Below are 16,060 nucleotides of genomic sequence, written 5' to 3'. Positions count from 1 at the left end.
TCACATGCATTATTTCCTTTTTCTAAATAATACCACTTTTTCTGCTGTCACTTAATTTATGTTCTCAGACGCATTATCAGTGGGATCTGTTCTGGTGTAACCACAAGTGCTGGTACGATGATGCAGAACACAAGAGCAGATAAGGCAGTGAGAAAATGGCAGCCAATGGTGTGTGGAATTGGACCGTACCACGCCAAGAGCGACACCTGGAAGAAGGGAATATAAATGCCACTCCTTGTAGCCTCGGCCACTCAGATCTGCACCGGATCACGGACGTTACTTATCAGTGATGTGCGTCAACTTTCCTGAACATTTCACATATCAAGGACTCTTAAATTATATTACATGTCGCTCCTCGTTTGTGACTACTACTTGAAAATATCCAAAGTTAAATACTGTCAATTTGCTTTCTAGAAGTAAAACTACTAATGTTATTTGTTTGAATTGTTGTATAGTATTCTGAGAATGCTGCATCCCGTGGGCACCCTATTAGTGATGAGTGGGCACGATCCCACAGGATCTGTCATGATTATCAAACAGTTCACATCATGATTTTTTATGTAAAAAAGTAATTACTTAAGATTTACTGTGATCTGCATTTCCTCTCATCTGGTCTGGAGGTTGCACTACCACTTTATTACTGACATATTAGCGCAATTTTGGTTCACCATGTTCCTCCCCCTTTTTTTTTTGGTGTACTATTATTATTTTGCCACTTGAAATAACTATTTCTTCAGACACTGTGCTTTTAACAAGCACTTCATTACGTGTTTCCACCTGTTTGGGGTGTTTACCTAATTTTTGCCAACGTAACGAAGTGACAGATGATTTGACTTTTTGTTTCAATGTTCTGTGGAGGGGTTCATGGATAAGTGAGAGTAAAGAAGTTGGGTGGTATTATTATATTAATCCTCCTTGGGAGTGTTATTCTATTATTTTATGTATTAGTGTAAACAATGAATTGTTTGGCATGTGTACTTGATCATTCAACAGGGTTTTCCTTTCTGCTTTGGTTTTGTGTATGTGGTAATTTTCTTGCAGGGTTTGGAGGTGTTTTTTATTGTTGATTCTAATTATTTTAATATCTTCTTCTCTAGTGGTTGGTTTGTGGTAATGTTCTCTTAGGTGTTCTGCAAATGTAGAGTGGTTTGCCCCTTATTTCCAGGCTCTGATGTGTTCTTTGTATCTGATGTCAAATGTTCTACCTGTTAGCCCTATGTATCTGCCTTGACAAGTGTTATACTCTAGTTGATATATACCCGCTTTCTGGTATATGTCTCTGTTTTTTTTGTCAGATTTGGGGTGTTTTCTTTGTATAGAATTGTCTGTTGGGTATGCTATGTTTATTTCCTGTCTTTTGAAAATATTAGTGATTTTATGTGTGAGTTTGTGATTGTATGTCATTTTGCACCATCTTGTGTTTTATTTACAAAACAAATATTTCTGTGCTTGCTGTGGAGGATCGCCACACAAACCAACTTGAGTGTCACATGCCCTCACTTTGTGAGACACTGTGGAGAGATTTGGTATTTAAACCAGGACAATGGTTCAAAGTCTGTTGATCAAGAACTACATGTCACCACCTCTCCTCCCCTTGCTGGCCATATATTGGTAGTGAAAATTTTTCCCACAACCATGATTTGAACCATTGCACAATTGTGTGTTAGCAAACTTGGCCATATAGATGAATTGTTACAGTATATTAAGCAAGGTTTGAATGATGAACCGGTGCTGGCACCCAGGCAAAATGTGCAAATTGATTAATTCCTTTTGCAAGAGAAGTTAATTAGGCTAAAATTAATACCCAGCTAATGGCACCATTTGTATGTGCATTCAGATTTTATTTGCACAAAGTTAGGTAAATGGATAAACTCAAAATGAATCTTTTTTTTAATCCAATAATCTTTATCCATTGTTGAGATACAATGGTTAAAACTCAAACTAAAGGCAGCATGTAAACTCATTCTTACATGAATGAATGCACAAAAAGGGATAAATGAAAAATAAGTAAATAAAAAATTTAAAAAATAAATAAAAAGTTCTTACAATAAAATTGAATAGTGACTTTCAAAAATCTAGTGTCATTTGGATCTTACATAAAAATGGTTTTATGAGGTTTTTTAGACATGTTTCTTATATGTTTCAAACTTGTGCAAATCAATTCAAATTTTGTAAGAAGGAAGACATATACATGTACTTAATGGCCTTGCTGTTGTTTTGTGCAAGTGTTATGCATTGTCACAATATAAGCAACATGGTTTGAATGGCAATAAACAAACCCATCCCGGAACAGTCATTGCCTGAGCCAACAAAAGGCTACATCATTATGGTAGAGTAAAAGCTGAGAGCCAGAATGAAAAATGTTGCTATAATAGCACAAAAAAGGCAAGTATGTTGTGGGCAGAGTTAGGGATGTAAAATAAGAGGACTAGCTTTTCGGCTTATCTGGTAGCTTTAAAGACATTTAAATCAAGACATCTCGACATTTTCACACTTTTTTACAAGTTAACTCAATTACCTCAGTTCACTGAGGTCTGTTAGCTGGAAGGTGTTGGCACACCTGAGGCTTACAATTTATAGGCTAAAGTCCTTGATCCCGTGCCCTAAATCAGGAAGAATTGCCAGCTGTAGTAAAAAATACATAATATCAGATGGCTGAAGAGCTTGCATGTAAGAGCTAAAAAAGTTGCTGTGAGAGGATGTTCTGGGGGTGAATTTTTCCTGGGGGAAGACATCATGTATCATGTTACTTTACATGACACAATGCATTATACTGCATGACATGAGTGCTAATATTAATGAGTAAAAAAGCACATGTAAGTCAAGATGTTTTGATTTTAATGTTTTTGAAGCTGCCAGATATGTCAGAAAATTAGTTCCTTTTTTTTATATCCCTAAAGCTAGTTCCCTTTTTTACATCCATTACACTGCCAAGGACATATTTGTCTTTTCTGTGCTATGATAGGAACACTTTTCATTCTAATAGTAGTACAGATTTTAAATATATATGTTTGTATAACATACATATTTTAAAATAATTGTAGCCTCTGTGTGTCTGAAGGTTTAGTAGAGTATTTTGTAAAAATCTGAAGTAAAGTGAACACGACATTGTCAAGATTTTAGCTAACAATGTTTCCCATTTATACACTAAACATATGCTGTATTTATATACCACATATGCGAGATGGAAAGTGGAAAGGGACTTCTTGTCAGAGAAGCAAAATTTTCAGTGCAAGCAAAAACATTCAACAATGTCTAAAATATCTATTTTCATTTTTTTGTATATTGTAATAATTTACTTATTATAAAGAAGGCCCATTTTCTAAGTCTTGCCCCTGCATATGCAATGCTTCAAAACAATATCTTCTAAATTTTAAAGGCATTTTAAGGAGTTCAAAGTAGCTTTGTGTAAAAGAAGAACGTTTTGTGAATACAATAATGCCAAACACGACAAGTGCTATTTTTTTATTTGAGAGTTTTAAATGTCTACAGATATTAGCAATTTGTTGCTTACAACTCTGAAATGCCAGCTGACATTATGTAGCAATAAAAGCCTACACCTACAACACACATTAACTCTGCTGTTGCTGCTAGAAATGAAAAAGATGAAGTTGCTGTGAATACATATGACTGATTCAATTTCTTGAAGAATTGTATTATTAACAAACACCCCACATAACTAAATATATCCACTCTGAGTTTATTGTTAGCTACAGAGGTAATGTACACTGCAAAGCGGACATTGATGGAAATGAAATTGTGCACCACATCTTTCACAAAGAAAGTGGATGCACTGGGTTTTCTGGTGCAATAATTCCAGCACGGATGACAAAACAATGAAAAGATTAGCTTTTTAAAAATATCAGGACCTAATGCAAAGAGGAATAAAAAGATGTTCTGTGCCCGGAAGTAATGCACCATGAAGGAAATACCTGAATTGTGCAAAAATTGGTAGGTGTAATGTACATGTACAGACAAACAAATGATTCCAATTTCATAAAAATTGGGTGATTTATTTAGGAGAAACAACTTCAGAGACTGAGCATGTCACTAATGCACTATGCACTGGTCCACGTCTGTCTTTTATGTAAGCAGTTATTCATCTTGGTACCGATCGATAAAGTTGCCGGATGCCCTACTGACCTACTGAGGGGATATCATGCCAAATTCTGTCCAACTGACATGTTAGCTTGCCAAAATACTGGGATGCTTGGAGGGCTTTAACCATAATGCTCCAAACACTCTCAATTGCAGAGATCCAGTGATCTTTCTGGCCAAAGTAGGGTTTGGCAAGCACAAAAATGAGCAGTAGAAACTCTCACTATGTGTGGGTAGGCATTATCTTGCTGAAATGTAACCACAGGATGGCTTGCCATGGAGAGCAACAAAATGGGGCACAAGATATTATTGATGTACTGCTGTGCTGTAAGGGTGCCACAGATGGCAACAAAATGGATCCTGCTATGAAAAGAAATGGTACCCAAGCCCATCGCTCCTGGTTGTCCAGCTGTATGGTGGGTGAGATTCAGGTTGGTATTTTACAGCTCTCTGTGGTGTCTCCAGACACATCTCTGGGGCCCAGTTTGAACCAGGACTCATCATTGAAGGATAATTCTACTCCAGTCAACGAAACTGAATGTCAAACACAATTTATAGGCATGTAAACAAGACTGAAAATATTGATAAGCTCTTGGACAATGTTCTTCAGCGCTAATTGGTATAGAATGACTGCTTTGTTCTGGAACTACACCTTTATTACAGTCAGTGATTGTATGGGTATAGAGTGTGAGAAGAGAAAGGAAGTATGGAAGGGGAGGGAGGGTTGAAGGGAAGGATAGGTGATGTCTGGGAACAAGAGATAGTGAGTGTATGGAATAAGATTGTGGCTCTAGTGAGCTCAGAGGGAGTTGCGTATGTTTGTACTGACATTTTGAACATTACTGAAAATGATCATAGTATTGTATTTCTTCATTGTGTTCCTAAAGGTCAAACTATTAATCACATTACTACCTTGACATTCTTGTTCAACTCCATGAGAAACTAAGGAAAAAAAAAACTACCAAAACTGTGGAAGAAAAAGTCATGGATTCTGCATCCAGACAATGCACCGGATCATATCACAGTGACTGTTAGGAGATTTTTAGCAATGTACAGCACCCCAGTGTTACTTCATGCACCTTATTTGGCTGACCTAGCACCATGTGACTTTTATCTATTCCCCGAGGTCAAATCTGCATTAAAAGGAACAAGATTCGTCTGTTGAAGCAGTGAAAGAAAATACGGCATGCATCATCAAGGAATTCACAGAGAATGACTTCTGGCACTGTTTCTGTCAATGGAAAATTTGCATGAAGCATTGTATGGATAGAGGACGGGAGTATATTGAGGATGACAATAACTAAATATATATATTTTTTTCTAAATAAAACGTTTTACAACAGCAGTACCATTGTTTTATAGCCATTCCTTGCAGGCAGACTAAAAAAAAAAGTCCAATGGTATACTACACATGTTGTTACTTTTTCAGACAGTACTTTTTAGTTTAATTTCTGTTAGTGGAACATCCACAACTGTTGTGTAAATTGCTCATAATTGAAACTTCTGCTACAGCTCTACAATATTTTAATTACTGAAGTCTTACACAACCCAGTCTTGGCATCTCAGCATCATCTTCAGGTGGAACTGAAAATTGAAAATGAAACCGCACATCTCAACAGTATGACCCGTGAAAAAGCTACCAGTCATATAAAAGCAGGCAAAGTCAAAAAATATATAGATGACAATGAACATACCTAAAAGCAGTACATGGTGTAGATGTCCAAGTTACAATAAAAGGCAGTGCCTGGCTCATCAGAGGGAGTATGGAAAAGTGACCACACAAAAATCACCTTTCAAAGGTGCCTAACACATGTCAATTGTACATTGCAAGTGCCGTCGAGGGCCTAGAGTCAAATAAACCCAAACAGCGATAGATTAGACACTATACAAAAGGCCAGGAGCTACAAAGTAAGACAAAAACTGAGCCATAAATAGCTACACTTACGGAAGGTCAACCGATGCCAAGTTTGTGTATCACTGTCATGACAGGCAGCATGCAAACTGACATAACTGTAACAAATGAAAACACTATTCAAAGTATCCATAAGTAAGCAGCTAAAGGTCTAAAAAATGATCTGACCACAAGGTCTGCCACATACTAATTACTCAGAGAAAATGGTAATGTGCCCCATCTATCAATGGAACAGGGACCAAGTAATGTGACTACAAGCTGCTCTAAAGTGAACATAATGTGAGAAGTATAATTACTCAGAGAAAATGGTAATGTGTCCCGTCCATCAATGGAACAGGAACTAAGTAATGTGACTACAAGCTGCTCTAAAGTGAACATGATGTGAGAAGTACTCCAACGGAGCAACAGATAAACTAAGATAAAGTTCAAAGTGACAAAAATAGTAATCAGCAGCTGAAGGTAATGACACATATATGACAGATGAGTGCCCCCAAAAAACCATAGTGGACCTAGTTTACAGTAACTAGAAAAAGTATTAAAAAACACCTGAGGTAAAATCAATAAAATCAACAAATATAAAAACTTACACAGAACACATCTAATTTCAAATCAGCACATTATGCAAGATGCATAAGGAAGTCAAATAAATAATTGCCATAATACAACACAATAAAAAGACAAGCTAAAAGTGTAAAAATGTAAACACTGACAAAAATACATATAATGCTGAATAAACCACTAGAGAAATAGTTAAAATACATAAAATAATAAATGCCAATAAGAAAACTGCCAAGATGGTACCACAAAAAGTACTAATGACATAATCTAAAACCCCAAAAACATAAAAAAAACTGCAATGAATAACCAAACTGACACCCACACAACCACCCATTAAATGGCCAACAAACATGAAAACAGATAAAGAGCACTAGGAAAAGGGACCATGGCAGGACTATGGAACAGTGCCAACAAGAGCAAACTTGGTAAAAAAAAAATTGGTTATTGCAAAAAAAAAAAAAAAAAAAAAAAAAAGAAAAAAAAAAAAAAAAAAAAAAAAACACACTCAAAAATTTTTATGTTTAGGTTCTTCTGTTTGTACAGGGCAATGTCAAGACTACTGATTCTACCTTAGAAAATCTGTCTCTCTTCTAGCATGTTCAGAGTTAAGCTTCCAGGATAGACATGTAATATAGGAAGATCATCCTTGATATTACCAGCCTGTGATCATTAAGTGCAAGATGCAAAGATAATGCAGATTTGGGTTTACTTAATACTGCAGTGTTCCTTAAACCTGCTGTAAAAGCTTCTGGCAGAATGCCCCGTATGCTTACAATCACATTATGGGCATTAATACAATCAATAACTGCTTTGTTAAATGCTCAAGGAGACCTATATTCATACCGTATCAGCCACAGTTCATTGTTATCATGAAGAAATAATGCAAGAATAATATTTATGTCCCTCAGCCAGCTACCCGTTTCATATGAAATATTCCCATAGTAGGGATTCCGAGCAGACTTTTTCTTCTAACCTGATCTTGCACAAAAAGTGTACTTTGTTCCTACTCTTTGCCTATGAAGATCCTTGACTTCCTTAACTGTATAATCATTAATATATCCTAGAAACTTTATATGGACCCATTCCTTATTAGTGTCTTATTTAGACTGCCATTTTGTGAGCGCTAGGGTCTATGGAGGAGTTGTGTATCAATGTATCGGTTGCGGCTGGTTTACAATAGATGTTGAAGACAATACCATCTTCATGAAAAGTAAGTAACACATTCAGATAGTGTAAAGCACCATTCTGAGGAAACTACATAGTAAAATTAATGCTAGGTGCTTGGCTAGTCAACATCTTGTGCATTTTGGCAAACTCATCTTTGTCTCCATCATAAATGACATTTGTGTCATTGATATACTTCTATATACCACCATTTTGTCTCTAAACTGGGGACTCCCAGCAAAGAATCTTTCTTCTAAGTGTGACATATATTTGCTAATGAAGTGACCACAGAAGAACTCATAGCTAAGCCTACATTCTGTTGCCTTACCAGGTAGGATTGACGGAGGACATCGAAAGGGCACAAAAAAGGGCAGCTCATTTTGTAGTATCACATAATAGGGGAGAGAGTGTGGCAGATATGATACGTGAGTTGGGATGGAAGTCATTAAAGCAAAAACTTTTTCGTCTATTTACGAAATTTCAGTCACCAACTTTCTCTTCCGAATGCGAAAATATTTTGTTGAGCCCAAGCTACATAGGTAGGAATGATCATCAAAATAAAATAAGAGAAATCAGAGCTCGAACAGAAAGGTTTAGGTGTTCGTTTTTCCCGCGCGCTGTCCGGGAGTGGAATGGTAGAGAGATAGTATGACTGTAGTTCAACGAACCCTCTGCCAAGCACTTAAATGTGAATTGCAGAGTAATCATGTAGATGTAGATGTAGATTTAAAATAACTGTATTTAAGTAGAACAGCAAACAATTTCATAATCTCATTAATGTATTTCCAAATGACTAAATGTACACAAATTACTGTCAACCAAACCCATGACCTCATTTATGGGAATATTAGTGAATATACTTTCAACATCAAAGGAAACTAATGAGGTTCCCTTAGGAATCCCAGCTCCTTGGTGATGTACCATAACCTCAGTTTGATTTTTAACCATGGAATGGTGAGGATAAATACAATGCTGGGTAAGGACACCATTAAGGTACTTAGGAGGTTCATGGCTTGGGCTACCTATCAAATTAATAACAGGCCTAATTGGGTCACTCTGTTTGTCAATCTTCAGCATCTATATAAGCATGGGATCATAGGCAACAATTCCATTTTTTTGTTCTTGGTTCAATGCTAGATTAACACTTTTAAACACAGTTTTGATTTCTGATAGGAATTTGTTAGTAGGGTCAAACTTAGGCCACTCAGTATTATTACCACCAATAAAATCTTCAACTTTTTGTTAATATTCAGCTTCTGATAAAATAACAGTCATTTTATCTTTATCTGCTTATTCTGCAAGAGCTTCATTATTGATAAATTTTTTTTACTGATGCTTTTAACGGTATGATTCCCTACTTTTTTTGCCTGCCATGCTACCTTGATAATTTGACACTATAACTTTATTAAGCATTACAACAACCTTGTTTTTTTAAACCAATACAACCTTACAGAGCTCTAACATCACTATAGTGTCAGCTATGAGGCATTCCACATTTTTCTTTGTTAATTGAATGTTACTGTTAAAAGGAAACTCCAGCTCCTGCTCACTAAACTGTGTATCAGTACAGTTTTGTAATCTGGTGAAAAACAAAGTAGGTATACAAGAAGCCTCCCATTGAGTTGCATTTTTAGTATCCAACCCTGCCACTAATCCCTGAAACATGTGATATGTCTGCATCTATATTTTCTTTTAATTGGATTATCAAGTCAATAATGTGTGACATAACACCATAAAAATATTGGCCTCGGGTGAAGATGTTAATTGCAGATGTACTAAATACAGACTACCATAAACAAAATATTTCTTGTTCTTGTTCTTCTTCTTCTTATGAAGCTCATTAATTTTCTAACATATGCATCATACTTTAAGACAGTTAGTGTATACTGGTTGTTGTTTTTTAACCCGTTTAAAAATAGTGTTAACAAACTTTGGGATAATCATATGTTCCAAACATTATTAAATTTTATATTTGCAGTACATTTTACTACTTTACATCTTAAAGTAATATAACTAAAATAGGTCCCAATGTCCTTGCTAGGCATCAAATGACAAAGTTAGTGGGTGAACAGTAAGACCTATGAAGAAGCTACCAGTAGTGGGAAATCTGGTCCAAAGTCTACAACATTCCCATGCTAAGTTAAGAGGCAGCACATCTTCCACACATGGCATATCAGATGTGCATGAAAAAAGTCAACCATACGTTGCAAGCACTGTTAATGGCCTAGAGTGTAAATAAAACCAAATAGAGCCAGATTAGAGACTATATGAAAAGCCAGTCTTATCATTACTATTTTCATTGGTTTGAACTTTATTTTAGTTTTTGTTTGCTCAGGTGAGTGCTCCACCCACCGTGTTTACCTCAGAACAGCTTGTACGAGGTGTGATTGGAATGGATCCAGTTCTGCTTACTGGTTTGGCGGGCAGGTACGCGGAGGGTGGGGAGTGAGTCATTGCCTTGTCCTTGAATGCCCTCTGACTGGAAACTGCGTTTCCTTTATTCAATTTGTTGTGGCAGCTGGTTGAGTGCAGGTCTGTATGGGCTTGTTGCCGGATTCTGTCTGCGTGAAAATGGACATAACAACGGAGCAACGAGTTTGTGTGAAATTTTGTTTTAAGACCAAGAAATCAGCTTCTGAGACTTACAAACTATTAAAAACAGCTTTTGGAGATAATTGTATGAGCCAGTCAAATGTTTTTGTCTGGTTCAACAGATTTAAAAATGGCTGTGAATCATTTGAAGATGAACCACAGTCCGGCCATCCTTCCACCTCAAAAATGTACGAAAATGTTGTAGAAATTCACTCTGATCGTAGACTTACAATTAGGAAGAGGGCTGATGAACTTAATTTAAGTTTCTATGCAGTTCAGTCAATTTTAACTGAAGATCTGAACAAGCATTGAGTATCTGCAAGATTCATTCCAAAAGTGTTGTCAAGAGAACAGAGACAGTACCGACTTGAAGTGTACCAAGAACTGATTAATCAGACTAAAAATTACCCAGATTTATTAAATAGGGTAATTACAGGTGACAAATCATGGGTATATGGTTATGATCCTGAAACCAAAGTGCAGTCTTCGCAGTGGAAGACTCCAGGTTCACCACGACCAAAAAAGCACGGCAAAGTCTGTCGAAGGTGAAGACAATGTTGGTGATTTCTTTTTTCCGATTCTCCTGGTATTATGCATCATGAATTTGCCCCTGTAGGAGAGACAATTAACCAGGAATACTAAAAATGTGTCCTCGAGCGTTTGCACGAAAAGGTGTGGAAGGAAAGGCCTGCGTTGTCGAAAGGTAGGAGTTGGGTGCTACACCAAGACAATGCTCTGGCTCATCGTGCCTTCTCCATCGTTGAATTTTTGACCAAATTCAAAATTCCTGTGCTTCCACAACCACCATATTCCCCTGTTTTGGCCGCTGCAGACTTATACCTGTTTGTAAACTGAAAGTTTCACTGAAAGGGAAGCGATTTGACTCGACTGAAGACATCCAGGCAAATATGGAGAGTGTCCTTAACATACTTCAGGAAAGATGTTTCCAGGATGTTTCCAAAAGTGGAAATACCATTGGAGTCGGTGCGTTCAGTCAGAAGGGGACTATTTTCAAGGAGATGCATCACAGTAGCATGTAAGGACCACCATTGTACAATTACAAGCCCATTCTTAAAAGTTTCCAATCACACCTCATCGTCACATTACTCAGTCCCCATTCTGTAGATAGACAGGACACACTGCTGCTTTCTATGAGTAACTGGTATGTGGCAGATCCTTTCAGTTCCTAGAGTCTACATAAACCCAAACAGAATTGGATTAGGGACTACGCAAAAGACCAGGAACTATAAGGTAAAGCTGAGCCGTAAGGAGAAAACTGAGCCAAAAGACACAAACTTGCTCTCCAACACATCCCTGAATCCTTACACCCTCCTGGACCTAATCTCGGTTAACTTTGTTATTATTATTATTATCTCCAGACTGAACCTAGCCAATGTACCATCTCTGACCTACTCTTTCTTATGCCACCTGATTCATCTGGTTGTATTGACTATATTTTTCAGCAGATGAGACATTTTTTTATGTATTTCAGCAGTACAGAAAGGACCTCAATACTTTGGCATTAAAGTAATATAAATACTGGTGAGTAAACTACAAAGCATTGAGAATGAAAATACTTCCCCTGTAATGCTGGGGAAAAAGTGCAACATAAAAAAGTAAAGTATAGTGGAGTATTTGGACAGTAAGCTAAATTGTTCACCTCTTGGCTAATGAATTTTGTGTGTTACTTTAGGATAAAGAACACTGGCTTTAAACACAATGTTTGTGTTGTTACTGATTTACAATTAAGAATAATAATAGGTGTCACTGTACTGTATTTTCCAGTCCTGTGGTACTTCTCTTATCACTGCTTACCTCACTAGCATTTGTTATGTATTGTATATTATTATATATCTTACCTGACTACATGTTGTACACTCTATTGTGGCTATTATATGCATGTATTATTTAGCCTATGAGCATACGAAATTGTATTTTGATTCACAAAAAACAACTACATGGTTTCCTAATCTCTCATGAAATTTGTTTCTGAAATAAGATGAAGTTACCTCCATATGCTACACTGAATCTAACTTTGTTTAAAACTAAATGCACACTGTCAAAAGCTGGTATTTTAACTTTGGAACTTATACTTTCATATAATTTATAGCTATGAAGGTGGTGCAGTGAAGGGTTTGTGGTGCAGTGAAGGGTTTATCACATTGGACTCATACTCAGGAATGTGAATCAAATCCCTGTTCACCCATTCAGATTAAGATTTTAGGTGGTTTGCCTAATTCACTTTACTTACATGCTGGGTTTGGTCCTTTGAATAGATCAGGCCCAATTTCCTGCCCTATTTTTCTCAGTTCATACTCTGTCTTACTGTCAATGAGGTTCTACATCTACATCTACATCCACATCTACGTTCTACATCTACATCTACATCCACATCTACATCTACAAGATTACTCTGCTATTCACAACAAAGTGCCTGGCAGAGGGTTAAATGAACCACCTTCAAGCTGTCTCTCTACTCTCTACCGTTCCACTCTTGAATGGTGCGCAGGAAAAATGAGCACTTAAATTTTTCTGTGCGAGCCCTGATTTCTCTTATTGTATTGTGATGATCATTTCTCCCTATGTAGGTGGGTGCCAACAGAACGTTTTCGCAATCAGAGGAGAAAACTAGTGATTGAATTTTCATGAGATCCCATAGCAACAAAAAAGCCTTTGTTTTAATTATTGCCGCTCCAATTCACGTATCATGTCTGTGGCACTATCTCCCGTATTTCGTTATAATACAAAACAAGCTGCCCTTCTTTGTACTTTTTCAAAGTCATCTGCCAGTCCCACCTGATGTGGATCCCACACTGCACAGCAATACTCCTGAATAGGGCAGACAAGTGTGGTGTAAGCAGTCTCTTTAGTGGACCTGTTGCACCTGCTATGCGTTATGCCAATGAATCACAGTCATTGATTTGCTCTACCCACAACATTATCTATGTGATCGTCCCAATTTAGGTTATTTGTAATTGTAATCCATAAGTATTTAGTTGAATTTACAGCCTTTAGATTTGTGTGACTTATCATATAATCAAAATTTAGCAGATTTCTTTTAGTAATCATGTGAATAACTTCACACTTTTCTTTATTCAGGATCAATTGCCACTTTTTGCACCATACAGATGTCTTATCTAAATCATTTTGCAATTCGTTTTCGTCATCTGATGACTTTACAAGACAACAAATGTCAGCACTCCTGTTATGAAAAATTTGTGTTTGTAAATCTTACAAATGTTTCAAGTCCCCCTCGTCTCCAGTACTGTTTCTCCTCAGCAGTCAGAAGATGCTGTTTTAATTTTGTGTGTGAGCTATTTCCTATAAAGTTATTAGTGGTGATTTCTTTGAATTCTGTTTTCTATTACTCTACATAAGAGTCAAATTACTTTAGTACTATAATGTTTTTGAGGAAAATTTTAGTAATTTTCTAGGACACCTGAGGCCTTCTACAATCAAGGTGGTGTAAGGAGATTTCTACCAGTTGCAGTGCGCTGGAAGTGGCAGCTTCATGTGCCTAACTCAACCAGTCACGTAATGTGATTTTGTAAACATCTCTGCATCAACATCTCAGTGTTGTCAAGCTCTATAGAAGACTATTGAATCACCTGCAGCTGTCTGCACTTCACTGTTGAAAGTTGGCAACAGCACTGCCCGATGTTAGGGATTTTCTGATGTTAACTTGACTATAGTTACAATGATACTGTAGTTTCTTCATGGTCCCAGAAAAATAAAATTTTTAAATATGACACATTAACTGGGGATCTCATTATAAATATTTTACTGCTTTAGGAGCAGTATTTTCTATCCAAAGTATGTAATTGTAGTTACAACAAATCAGATTAAAAGTTTACCCATAATGTTATTTACCTCTTTTAGCACTTGTATCTGTGCTGCATATTTGATGTTTGATTCATTTAATTTTCCAATATACCACTGTTGGTCCTTGCACCTCTGATAATATGATGGTGGACGTACTTGAAACCTTTCAAGAGAAGAAAATGATCACTTAGTATCTGTTGATATCTATACAGAAAGTACCTTTATCATTAATGGTCTGTTATTTATGCCAATAGCAAAAATAGACAGTGAAATACTAATTAAAGTATTTCTTTCTGTGAGATAATGAAAGAATTAAGATGAAAATACTAAAAATTACATAATTTGCCAAAATGCTATGAATCAATATTCTTTGTCATTCATTGACTGTTTATGGCACCATCAGCAACACATAACAATATATAAAAAAGAAAAATTGTGAACATAAAGGAACTATTTTGATTAAACCACAAGAATTATACTATAGTGACAACGAGGAAATGTAAAATGTGGAGCCTCACAAGGTTCCGTATTGGATCCCCTCCTGTTCCTAACCTATATGAATGAGCTTCTAATTGAGCTTCCAATTGCTTGAAATGATTGCTCAAAAATTGGACAACAGCTGAACAAGCATTCGTTCATTCATTCATACATCATGTTCAATATCTCCCATCACGGAGGAGAGCCTTGAGGGCTATGAAATAAGTCAAGCTATACATTATCAAGCAGAAGCAATCACTCCTGCCTACTTCTATAAGGTATACTAACAACAAATGACTAGCACTTATCTGTTCAAACTAATAATTATGGTAATGGCTTCTAGATTTCTTTACACGTGTACATCATGACAAGAACAGCTACTGTGAAAAACGACACTGCTTCTCCCTCTATACTACTCAGCCAATGTTATCAAATACTTCATACAAAGCAGTGTAACTTCACGAAGACATCTATAAGCTGTCTCTATGCTGGCAAAATCATGATTTACTAAATACAAATCTCACAGTTATGTGGAATTAGCATGTTTCAGCTCAAATATTCAGATATGTTATAGAAAGAGTGACTAACGAGGTGTTCTTTTACTGAGTGTTTAAATATTTCAGGTTTTTAAATTTTGTGCCTAATGTCTATTAGGAACCTTTTATGTAATTTTGCACCATAATATAAAACTCCATTCTTAGAGCAAAGAAATATTAATTCACAGCAGACAGTTTATGTCTCAATTATCAGTCAGACTAAAACCATGAGGTTTTAAACAAATAAGAATGACCTCTTGATACCAGAAATAGATGTAAATGTTGACTCAAAAGATTAAACACATGTATAAAATTCCATGGGATCAGATATAATGAAAACTGCGACTGAGTCAGCAGACTGAAAAACTAATGTCTGTACTTACAAATATTTCTCACTGTTTTGTTTTAGTGAGCAGGGAGCTATTTTCTAACAGTGATGTCTTCTGGAGCAATGCTACTAAAATACCAGGTATGATCAAAAAGTAACAGGAGTTTTTTAATTTTGTGGAGATTATACATCTGATTTTCAAAATACTTTTTTTTATCTTGTTGGTATACATGTTGCTGATGTATGTTTGCATTTTCAGCCGTTTTGAATACTGAATTTACTGTTGACAGTTGAAAAGGTTATGTGTGTTTCTTAGTGCTTGGTGATTTTTTCACTTTTGATAAAGATGTATCAGAGAATTTGCACTAAAGTTTGCTCAAAAAATGGAATAAAGTGCAGTGCTTCATTAAAAATATTGGCTGTGGCTTTGGCAATTGTACAATGAGTAAAATGAGAGTTTATGAGTGGTATAAGCTTTTCGAAGAGGACCAAGATGACACTGAATACGACAACTGCCCTGGACGCCCTAGCACATCAATTGGCGATGACTATGTGGTACAAGTAAGGAAAATG

At 36.3% G+C, this 16,060-nt stretch overlaps 1 protein-coding gene across 1 annotated transcript in view; it reads right to left on the bottom strand.

Annotated features, from left to right (window-relative positions):
• LOC124594602 (E3 ubiquitin-protein ligase TRIM37-like) overlaps positions 1–16,060 on the bottom strand; it is a 205,488-nt gene that overhangs the window by 19,387 nt on the left and 170,041 nt on the right. The window contains exon 8 of the mRNA XM_047132978.1: positions 14,195–14,309. Coding sequence (XP_046988934.1) covers positions 14,195–14,309 — 115 coding nt within the window. The remainder of the gene's footprint in view (positions 1–14,194; positions 14,310–16,060) is intronic.

This window comes from Schistocerca americana, chromosome 1 (genome assembly GCF_021461395.2).
Source record: "Schistocerca americana isolate TAMUIC-IGC-003095 chromosome 1, iqSchAmer2.1, whole genome shotgun sequence".
Classification (NCBI taxonomy): Eukaryota; Metazoa; Arthropoda; class Insecta; order Orthoptera; family Acrididae; genus Schistocerca; species Schistocerca americana.
Note: the sequence above shows the minus strand (reverse complement) of the source record. Positions and strands in the feature narration are given on the sequence as shown.